At 44.6% G+C, this 11,068-nt stretch overlaps 1 protein-coding gene and 1 pseudogene across 1 annotated transcript; one reads left to right on the top strand and one right to left on the bottom strand.

The window, feature by feature from the left end:
- Positions 1 to 694: 694 nt before the first annotated feature.
- LOC136532622 (thaumatin-like protein 1) lies at positions 695 to 3,747 on the bottom strand. The gene is made up of 3 exons (XM_066525219.1): positions 2,909 to 3,747; positions 2,097 to 2,784; positions 695 to 1,303 (listed from the first exon to the last, which is right to left on the bottom strand). The coding sequence occupies exons 1-3, from the start codon at positions 2,967 to 2,969 to the stop codon at positions 1,066 to 1,068; spliced, it is 987 nt and encodes a 328-aa protein (XP_066381316.1). The 5' UTR covers positions 2,970 to 3,747; the 3' UTR covers positions 695 to 1,065.
- Positions 2,986 to 9,795, top strand: LOC136532624 (calmodulin-lysine N-methyltransferase-like; annotated as a pseudogene).
- The last annotated feature ends 1,273 nt before the right edge of the window (positions 9,796 to 11,068 follow it).

Here is an 11,068-nt window from a genome sequence, read left to right on the forward strand (position 1 = left end):
GGGCCAGATGAGTGGGCATCATCTCATCACCGCGCCCGCCCATGTCCTCCCCACCACGCCCTCGCCTGTATATACGTAGGAGTATTTGATTGATCCGCGAGCACAGATCAGATGGCATGGCAACATCTTCTCCTCCGTCCCATGTGCCAACAATCACCGAGGACGCGTCATCAGCTGCAGAGTGTCTGTATGTACACTACTTTAAAGTGGCAGCAGTACTATACCATCAGCACTACTAGTATTCTAGCGTCTCCGTCCATGCTGCAGCCACCTCATCCATGAGTAGGCCATTTACTTTTCCTTTAGCTGTTGATTGGGGGCACGCGTCCGGCTAGCCGTCAAAATCATCTGCTGCACGCCTGCACCACCATGACTAGGAGACGCTTCAAATGCAGCAGGAGCGTTCGGTAGGCTGTCCGAGATAGAACAGTGCACCTGCCACGTCTCTCAAAGCGGCTGTTCGGTCATTAGAGCAAACTGTAGGTCCGGACAGGGCAGTTTGAAGGGAGACTCTGTAACGCAGTAGCAGGTACGTATATGTTCGGCTCGTTCGGAATAATGTAAGCTAATCACTCCACTTTGTTAGCCTGACAAGTTGTGCGCAAATGTTAGTAGTTGGTTTGCCACTAGCGTGTTCTGATGGCCGGGACGCCGGCCGGACTACTTAGTGCGTGCATAATCATTGCTTCTAGTCTTTCGGTATCTGCGAAACAACCTTGTACATTTCTTTCTTTTGTTGATGAACACAACGGTACAAACCCTATAAGGAGGAGAAGAAGAAGAAGAAAATGTCGGATTTTACAATGGCGTGATGCGATCCTGGTCAAATCAAATCATATCATCTCCGCGCACAAACCCAGCACGGACAGACGGACAGCCCCACCGCGCGCAACACCAACCACCACCCCTTCCCATCGGGGCAGCTCGGTCGGCGTCCGCGTCGGCAAGCCGAGCGCACCGCTTCGCTTTGCGCCAGTGCCCCGTGCGCGCCCGCTTCTTTCTTTGACCGAAACTTTCGCCTCACACACCTGTGACGGGGTCGGTTGCCTGGGTTTCCCGCTGGTACTATAGCACCAGCAGCAGCAGGCCGCCGAGCAGGAGCGAGGCCCGGAGCGCCGGCGGCCCCGACGGCGCGTCGCCCGTGGCGAGGCTGGCGAGCCAGGAGTTGTCGCCCAGCATCACGCCCTGCCCGTCGGGGCCGCCGCCTTGCCCACCTGCCGACTGCGGCGTCGCCCCCGGTAGCGTCGGCGTTGGGCCTGTCGGTGCCGCCGTCGTTGCTCCAGGGCCACTCGACGATTTCAGGCTGCACCGTTTTCCGTCACACAAAAAGGACACCAGCAATTAGTGAAAAGAACGCCCGGTGAATTAATCTAATGATGAAAGCGATCCTTCTGCTTGATTTTTACTATCCTTTCTGAGTTAAATATTTACTGCTACTGACGTCGCGATGTAGCACAGTATAGCAGGCTAGCAGGGGTGGTTGTTGTTTACGCTCCCTTTGTTGTACGCTGAGTCGCTGACAACACGAGATAAGAAACCGACTGGCCTGGCGCGCCCATGACGTGGACGTGTAAACCGACAGCGGTAAAAAGGTCCGCACGGGCACGAGGGGTCAAACCTCTTGCAGCAAGCTAATCCTAGTGCTGGGTCAGTCACTCTTGATCATGCACCAACCGCTACCGGTGCACGATTGCTAGGTGCAGCAAGTGTACCGGGCCAGGCACGGAGCCAGCGGTGGGGCTAGGGCGGCTCCAACCTTCTACCGCTCACGAGCGAGCGAAGTCCTATAGAGCCATCGTCTGAAATTTCAGCTATAAATGTATAGATAGGGGGACTAAGATTTGCTGGACCTCTTTTCTTACTAATTACCCTGCTAAATTTTTTGGTCCTTGTAGCGGGCCATGGTGTGCCGTCGCCAATTCATTGCCCCGGCGGGCCTACTAACTCTGCATGCAAATCTCGAGAGCATTTATGACTAACCACGTTCTAATCATTAATCAAGAAGGCACGCCAAAGCATGGGAAAAGTCAATTACTACGAGGGTAGCGTGTGAGCTCGGAAGGAAGATAAAGACGAAGACGAAGACGAAGATGTACCTTGGGGTGGCGACGGGGCAGAAGGTGATGGTGTAGTCGCGGCCGCCGGCGCAGGTGAAGGTGCTGGTGGGGTCATCGTAGGCGTAGCTGTACGACTTGGGGCACGCCGACTTGAAGAGCTGCGAGTAGGCGGTGGAGCGGCAGGTGTCGGGGTTGCCGTACGCGCCGCTGCAGCAGTACTCGGGCTTGCCGAAGGCGTCGCAGGCGCTGCGGCAGCCGGCGCCGCCCTCGGTGCGCAGCTCCGCGGGGCACCGCTCGTTGAGGTCCGCACTGCACCCGGCCGCGGCGCACGTCGTGGCGCCCGTGGCGCCGCCCGCGGGCTCCACCAGGATCGGGAGGTTGTAGCCGTCCACGAGGCTCACGTCGTAGAAGTCGTCGCCGCCGCCGCCGGCCAGCGTGAACTCGGCCAGCGTCGCCGGCGTCGCCGCGTTCTGGCCGTTGCACTCCAGGGAGCCCGACCCGCAGTCGCCCGTGGCGCACACCACCTTCCCGCTCGCGTCCTGCGCGCAGCCGGTGCGTGCCCAGGCCCGGCCGGACCACCCCGACGGCGCCGGTACCGCGCGCGACGTCCCCGGCGGCAGGACGAAGCCCGTCGGGTCCAGCCGAGAGCTCCCGGCGTTCGACTGGATGCCCGGCCACACCGTCCCCGTGCACCTGTTGACGAACGTGAATGTCGCGGCTCTCCCTTCTGCGACCAAGAACCCAAAGACATCGTCAATTCAGCTCTCACCATCGTCCCTTACAAGAATTCCGTCTAACAATCACCAAAGCAGCCAAATACAGTAAGTACTCTTCAACGATCGAATTGTTACCTCTGAGAAATGTACTGACCAGAACAAGAACTAGGAAGCAAACTCTTGTTGCAATTCCCATGGCCTCGAAGACAGCAATGCAGCTCTACGTGGTGGTTGGCAATGGCAATTGGCACGAGCAAGAAGGGCTTGTATATAATGTCAGCTCAGTACAGGTACAGGCTATCGTACAAGTAGAAGGAGTGCTGCTCAGGTACTGCTAGTTTGAGTACAGTGGCTAGAGAGGAGCACAGGATAGGCGAGGAAGGTAGAGAAGACGACTGCTGAACTGGGAGAGACGGAGGAGCGACCACGCAGCCCAGTTCGGCTTATTTTTCCAGTCGGAACAGTGTTTTTCTCTCACAACAATTCAACAAGAATAGTATTTTTCAGCCAGTTTTAGCCAAGATTCAGCAAGCCGAATGGGGCCTAGACTATCAGGAAATCAAGAAGAGAGGTGGAGAGAAGATGGGGAATCCGAGCACTCCCTCTTGGACTACACTTATAGCGCAAGGGAGTCAGTTTACTAACTCGCTTTCCGCCCGGTATAATCATGCTTTCTTCAGTAAAGTGAAAGCACGGAAGGAAGACGGCCTGATTGAATTCAGATGCTCTTTTCCTCTGCAATTTGCGGTATAGCGCGTAGCTCTGGCCTAATTGCTCTTGTGCGGTTTCCAGGACGGATGGGAAACATGGTGGATTGGTGCTCGGTGAGATCCGTATATCTTTTTGCAGAAAGGCGTCGAATTCGATGAGATTTAGTGGAAGGGCGATGGGCATAGCTGAACCAACGTCTCTGTGCCTGTGCGTGTGTGTGGGGCCTTGCGACTAGTAGGAGATAACATAAGGAAATCGAGCATGTTGTCTGAGCTTGTTTTGCCAATGATCAAGGTGGGTAAAAGCACGAAAAGCTTAATCTTTCAGCAGGGCCTGCATTGCATGTGCAGTGCAGACGATGGAAAGGTCGTTGGCCTGTCTCATTTCTGAAGCGCGTAGTTAAGGTGCTGACTGCTGACAGACAAATGGAAGCTGCTAATGAACCGAGGTGGCAAGTGCCCACAATCGGTTAGCCAACGTAAATGTACTATTCATGATAAATTATTTGATTGCGATTCTTTTTTTAGAGGTTTTGATTGCGATCCTGATGATGAATGTATACGGTCCAAATTGTTTCTAGGAACTACCGAATGACGGAAATGGAAAACAAAGGAGCAATTCAGCAGCACAAAGAAAAGTAGGAAAAAGCGAAATGAATGGCTCGCTGTTAAGCGTAAACCGAGACCACATTTATGAACGAAAGAGGCACGAGGAAACTCCGCTCCAAAGGAGCTAGCATCACAAAGGACAGGCAGCATCACAAAGGACAGGCATGAAAGAAGGTAGAGGATGACGGTTTTGGCACATATTCAAAATGTGGCAGAATCGAATCAAATAACACGTTTTCGAAGGCGCTAATCCTACTAAGCACCTTAAAAGTGAGCTACATCGAACATTTTCGTCGAGCAAACCCCAATGGAGAACTCGAACCATCCATGTTTTACATCCATAATCCAATAATGAGTACAAACTTAAATACTTTGTCCATTAAATACAACAAGAGTTCTTGAAAATTATTTATTACAATACCAGAGTTCAGAGTGCGATAATTAAACAGCGGAATGAAAATAAACATCTAGCGAAAACGATACAAGGATCCGTCTGTGCCCACCAGAAGAATCCTCCACACAAGATCTACTCCTCAAGCTACACCTGCAACATGGGTAAAATAAACCCTGAGTACATAATGTACTCGCAAGACTTACCCGACTAGTGAGAATAGTTTCCCGGCTCTCAAGGATATGATAGGCAATATGTGTTTGTTGATTTCTTTTTGTTTACGAAAAACATTACTAATAGTTCATACTTACAGTCAAATTTTATTAGCAGTCTTGATTACTTCATTAGCTAACTATTCTAGTTAAGCACATGTTCTACTTTCAAGCAAAGGTTAAGCAATGAGAACCATTTCACCATCTTTCATCTTCCAGTTTTTACTACGATACTAGACCATAGCCAAGTCGTACCGTCTCATGAAAACGGCGATTCACGAACCAATGTATCCCAGCTGGGTACCCTAAAATACATGTCCCGTTTATACCCTAGGCACAAACAAGACCAACCCATTCCACTTCTGTCACAGGGTCTAGGTCTCCATCAAAACTTGAACTCCAAGCCCCCACACTTGAGACCCAGTCTCAATATGGTGCTTAAACCTTCACCTTTCCCTACCTCCAATCAGTCGGTCTAGAAAGAGCCAGAACCCACGACAAGAGCGTAATGAGCCTTCCCGCTCCCATAAGCAAGTATGTGCTCAGAATAATAAGTCTCTAACCTGATTATCATCCACAACAACGGATGATCCTTAATCGACACGAACACGGAAAACAGTGTAACCAAGTTAAGTCCCCATGTCATGTTGATAGGTTAGCTGTGTTGAAGACTTTAGGGAGTTAGTACAGTCTGATTTGGGAAGTGAGTACCTTGCTTCAATGAGATGTGTTTAGTGTTATTGATTCAATATATATAATCTGGAAATTATGGTAGTTCCACATTTAAAATCAGTGTTTACCATGAAAGTGAGCATGAACATTTAACCAGCCAAATTTCATTATAATTACAACAAAAGTTCAGTCTAATATGGTCCCTTTTAATTTTTACCACTTCAAGGACAAACTCCATTTGGTGGTCCGTGAGTGTGGGTATATAGGCTTGCGGTGCTGATCCGCTGATGTGTACACACAAAACTCCACTTCAGGTCTATGTTTAATGATTTGTTTTGGATCCTTTCATTCCATATCGCAGCACTGCCGGACTATTAAATGCTAGGGCTGCTGATTTATTTTATCATATTAGTTTTCTTATGCTAAAAGACAATTGTAGTTTCCCATTCCCAATATTACTTCCTGCATTTGGCGTACAGAAATGTAACCGCTATCTTTGTTAAGTGTATCTTCTATTTAAACATGGCAGTTGTAATAATCAGCATTGAAATTTCACTTTATACTGCTCAGACAGTTCACATTTGCTAATTGTTTTTATATAACCTATGCCATGTTAATTTGTTTGTTTATGTTACATTTCCATGCAGAGGGGAATTTCTAGTGACCACCAGATTAAAGATGGTACCAACCAACATTTCAAGAAAGGCTTCATGTGGCTTTAACCTGATCGAATGCCATTCATTGCCGATTTCACAGCTAGCGAAATCACTTGGGAATTCATTAAATGGAAATGAAAATGATTTGGCCAGAAGGATGTTTATGTATGTTACAAGCTGCCTTGTAGAGATTCCTCTAAACTTGATCTGGTGTAAGTAGTCTATTATTTGCCCCTAGTTCTCTGGCACACTGAATATAGTTTTCCTTATTTCTGTCCCTGATATAATTGGGAATCATGTTGTTTTCTCTCCAGTAAGCTCTGTTTGTGACTACAGATTTAGCCATCATGAATTGTTCAAACCAACTAGAAAGGTTGACATGCTATTTTTCAGTTGGTTATTATTTTAGTGCATGATTCCAGATATAGAAAAGAGGATTCCCTTGAACTCAATGACATTGAGGCTTCGAACAAATACAATATCGACACTACTGGACTAGTATGTAAGTTTTGTTCAAGCAAGTTTATTTGCATCAGTTCATGTGTATGGTCATGTTCATGGCATCTTTCAGTTGCTGTCTGTTAGTACCTGCCAGGTTTTGTTTGTGCCTTTTGCTATGATAATAGGAAGGCACTTGTGTGGAAAAGAAATGTAAACATGTGTGTAATACTATTGTGTCTTGGCCCACTTTTCAGAATGTGGCACACAAGCCTTCTATGTGTGGCAATTTTTCCTTCTTGGACTATGAATTGTGATCCCGCAGACCTATGAACTTTGAACTTAACTAATACTCCCTCCATTCCAAATTATGACGTTTTGGCTTTTTCTAGATACATAGACTTTGCTATGCACTTAGATATATACCATGTCTAGATACATAGTTAAAGCAATGTATCTAGAAAAGCCAAACCGTCTTATAATTTGGATCAGAGGGAGTACAAAGTTTCTTATACTTGCATCATAAGACTATTCCCTCCAGTCAGTGATCACTTAAGCTTGCATATGGCCTTTAGAAGTAGAAAAAAAATCAATATAGAATTGAAAGATCGGTAAAAGAGTTGAAAGTGCAGTGCTGTCTACTGATAATATATGCTATTCTGAATTTCATTTTGTTCTTCCACTTTTGCATGTTTAACCCTTCCATGATACTCTCTCCATTCCAAGTTATAGTTTACTTTATACTTGTAAGCCAAACTTATTTAACTTTGATCAAGTTTTTATGAAAAAAATATTAGCATCTATAAGTTAAATAAAATAATAATGCATTATCAAGACATATTTCATGGGAAACTTAATGAAACAAATTTGATATTGTAGACGTTGATGCATTTTCTATAAACTTGGTCAAAGTTAGAAAAGTTTGATTTAGGACAAAGCCAGTGAACTATAATTTGGAACGGAGGGAGTATCTTCAATAAAAGACAGTTCAGTTTTCAAGTTAACATGTGTTTTCCTCCCTGAAGGTTGTTGGCCATCAGAAGAGGTCCTTGCCTACTACTGTATTAACCACTCGATATGTTCAGGTCTGTTGTGACCTGTGACTTGTGAGATTTATTAAACATGGTGACATTCCTGCTAGCTGCATCAGTATGGATTGTTGTGCTAAGATGAAACATTATTGAACCTTAGCTGAAGGGCGGGCCTGGTGCAAGCGGTAGAGTCTTACCGCCTGTGACAGTAAGGTCCCGGGTTCGAGTCGCGGTCTCCTCGCATTGCTCAGGCGAGGGGTAAGGCATGCCACTGACACCCTTCCCCAGACCCCGCACAGAGCGGGGAGCTCTCTGCACTGGGTACGCCCTTTATGAGTCATGCATTTGTGTGATTGAGTAACTTGCATGGGATCTTCAGTTTAAGCACACAAACTTAACTACTCTAGATTGTTGGTTTAAAAACTTTTTATCAGGATTCAAGGACCTAAGTGAATTGCGTATTCAACAAGCATTGTATTTTAGGAAAGAAAATAGGCTGGCTTGGCTTGTGTGTTGAACCAAACAGGATCATAGGGTGCATTATTGTGTCACACGCTCACAGCATACAGTGGTAGTGTGTCCTTCTAGTACAACCTGTAAGACAAATATACAATAATGATATATAGGTCCTTGTTCCTGTTAATATTTTCAAAAGCTGTTACTATAGTATGGAAAATAAATCCTTGAGAGGTTTGAGCTGTGTATGTCACCTGAGTTTTATAGTTACACTCTTGCACTAGTTTTCTGTCCATGCTATGCTATTTTTCATCATATTTTCTTGATGTGATCAAAAGCAGAAAATGAACAGATATATGAGTGCTACATTAGTTCATGGTCTTTTTCAGCATGTACCTGTTGTTAGCCATATGAACCTATGTCAATAGTCTAATTCCATAGCCCACATTACCTTCAAGGCAAAGCCTTTTCACAATAATAGTCCGTTGAAAACTTTTGCCATGACAGTAGTTCATTGCTACTTTGGGCCCCTTGGAATGCAAGAATCGTATAAGAATCAGTTCATTTTCACATGAAAAACACAGGAAACAGGAAGAAATCCCACATTCCAAAGGGGGCCTAACTAAGTTCAGTTTCTATTCTGTTTATCTGATTAATTGAATATTTAGTTCATTACAGGTCCAAGAAAGTGCTTGAGCTTGGATCTGGTTATGGATTGGCTGGACTTGTTATTGCAGCCAGTACAAATGCTGACGAGGTTGTTATTTCTGATGGCAACCCACAAGTAGCTGGGTGTATCCTTCTTAATTTAATGTATGCACAATGGAGTGTTTGCTAATATTGTAAATAGGAAAAAAAATACAGATCAGATCATTCCAAAATTTAACCCTTTATGGCTTTGTTTTGTACTTTATTATTTCAAAAACACATTCTTTGGCCTTTGTAAACCATTAACCCGCAGACATTCAGAAGAACATATCCATCAACGCATGAGACTTTTGGTGAGACAAAGGTTAAATCTATGATACTGCATTGGGACAAAGAGCAAGCTTCAGAAATATTGAATACTTTTGACATCATTGTTGCAAGTGACTGGTATGTTTGACCCTCTTGATTCTTTGCTGTTCTTGAATACTGATTATCTTTTCAATCCTGTACCTCCTTACTGTTTTGTCACGTGTCAATGATATGCTTGTGAGGTTTGTATTTGGCATTAAGTAACACATTTAATCAGCAAGTGTTTTTTATTTAGTCAAAAGCTAGGTCTCGTGGCTGTTGGTTGGTTTCATATGTACTCTGATTACACCATGCATCTTTACTAGTAATAAAGTTGTCATCAGGTCAATAAGTTCCATTAGAACTTTCTTATTCACATTTTGCCTTCCTTGCAGCACATTTTTCAAGCAATTCCATGAGGGCCTTGCCCGAACAGTCAAATCCTTGCTGAAGCATTCGGCAACCTCACAAGCCATCTTCCTGAGTCCCAAAAGAGGTGATTCTCTAGACAAATTCCTGGGAATTATTAAAGAGAATGGTCTGCGTTGTGAGTTGATAGAGAATTATGATCCTACTGTCTGGAATCTGCACAAAAAATATGTGGCTGGTGAGGATAGAACCTGGCCTAATTATGACAAGGAGCATTGCTACCCTCTTCTGGTTAGAATTAGCTATTTTAGTGAGTTCTAGTTTTCTTACATTCTGTTTGATCTTGGACGATCCATTTATAATGTGCATTAGCTATATCCTTTTTTTTTATCTATTCCATCCAGCACGATAGTGTAAACCTGGAGGTGGATCTTGGCTAAACATTTCTGAAAGTTCCTCCCTTTTCTATGGAAGTACCAACAAGGCAGTTCAAGAGGCATTCACTTGCAAACTCACCTTCCCTTGTCTGACAGGCTTCCATGACATAACTGATACAGCGCATCTGTGACAGTGTGACATGGAACAGTATGCATTATTTTTCATAAGATGATATGCCATTATGTTGCAGTGTATTCAATTCCTTATGATGATTCTTACAACACCTCTTTTATTGTTCTTCCAAATCCTGAATGTCTAGTACATATACCGGATTTCCATCCAACACATCTGGTTTTAATCATCGGGTTTCCATCTATGCGGATGATATGGTGCTGTTCCTCTGTCCCATAGCTTTGGATCTGGCATTCATTAAGGAGTTGCTACATTGTTTTGGTTTAGCTTCAGACCTTAAAGCAATGTGTCTAAATGCTCGGTCCATCCTATTCGATGCCAGGAAGAAGACATAGCGGTCACTCATGAACACTGAACCCATGTCTTGTGTGGTGAATTTCCATGCATTTATCTGTGACTCCAATTTATCGGTTAGGAAGCCTAACCAAGGAGCCGTGGAACTCTCCTTGGTAAGATATGTAGTTACCTCTCCAGAATGGATGGTTGCCCTTATGAACAAAGTTGGAAGACTAACTATGGTTAAGGCTGCCCTTATCTATCTCATGATTGCAATGGATCATCAAGGAAATAGGCAAAATTACACGTGGATTTCGTTGGGAAGGTAGAGAAAAACTAATGGGGATATTGTTTGGTTTCTTGGTCCTGTGTTTGCCTGCCGATTCAATATGGAGGCCTAGGGATTCATGATCTTCAAACAATTGGCTGGGCACTCACAAGCTAGCTTGTAATCTAATAAACCTTTTCTTCTTAATAAAATGATGCCCATCTCTCATGTGTGTTCCAGAAAGAATAAACCTGGATTTCTTAGCAGTTGGACAATGACTAGCACTTTTGGTCCCTCATTTCTGCTGTCTTATCCAAAATGGTTCACTCAAGTTTATTATCTTATGTCTTAACTGATGTGGGTACATATATTACCTTTACTTCATTGTGCCAATGAATACTGAATGGCTGTACATAATTCAAATTTTGAAATGATTTTTCTTGTAACTTAAAACATTATCATTTAGTCCCTCTAGTAGCCAAACTTTTGAGTAAGATGATTATTAGACCCCCTTCCATAGAACTGTCACTCAAGCTTGTCTAGCTATCAAGCTTTGCACAGTACAAGTGCCTATTGGCTATTGATGCTTGCAGTGCACCCTTGAATCTGGCGTTTCAACAACTGCAACTGGAGTAGCATGC

The sequence above is a fragment of the Miscanthus floridulus genome, unplaced genomic scaffold (assembly GCF_019320115.1).
Source record: "Miscanthus floridulus cultivar M001 unplaced genomic scaffold, ASM1932011v1 fs_674_1_2, whole genome shotgun sequence".
NCBI lineage: Eukaryota > Viridiplantae > Streptophyta > Magnoliopsida > Poales > Poaceae > Miscanthus > Miscanthus floridulus.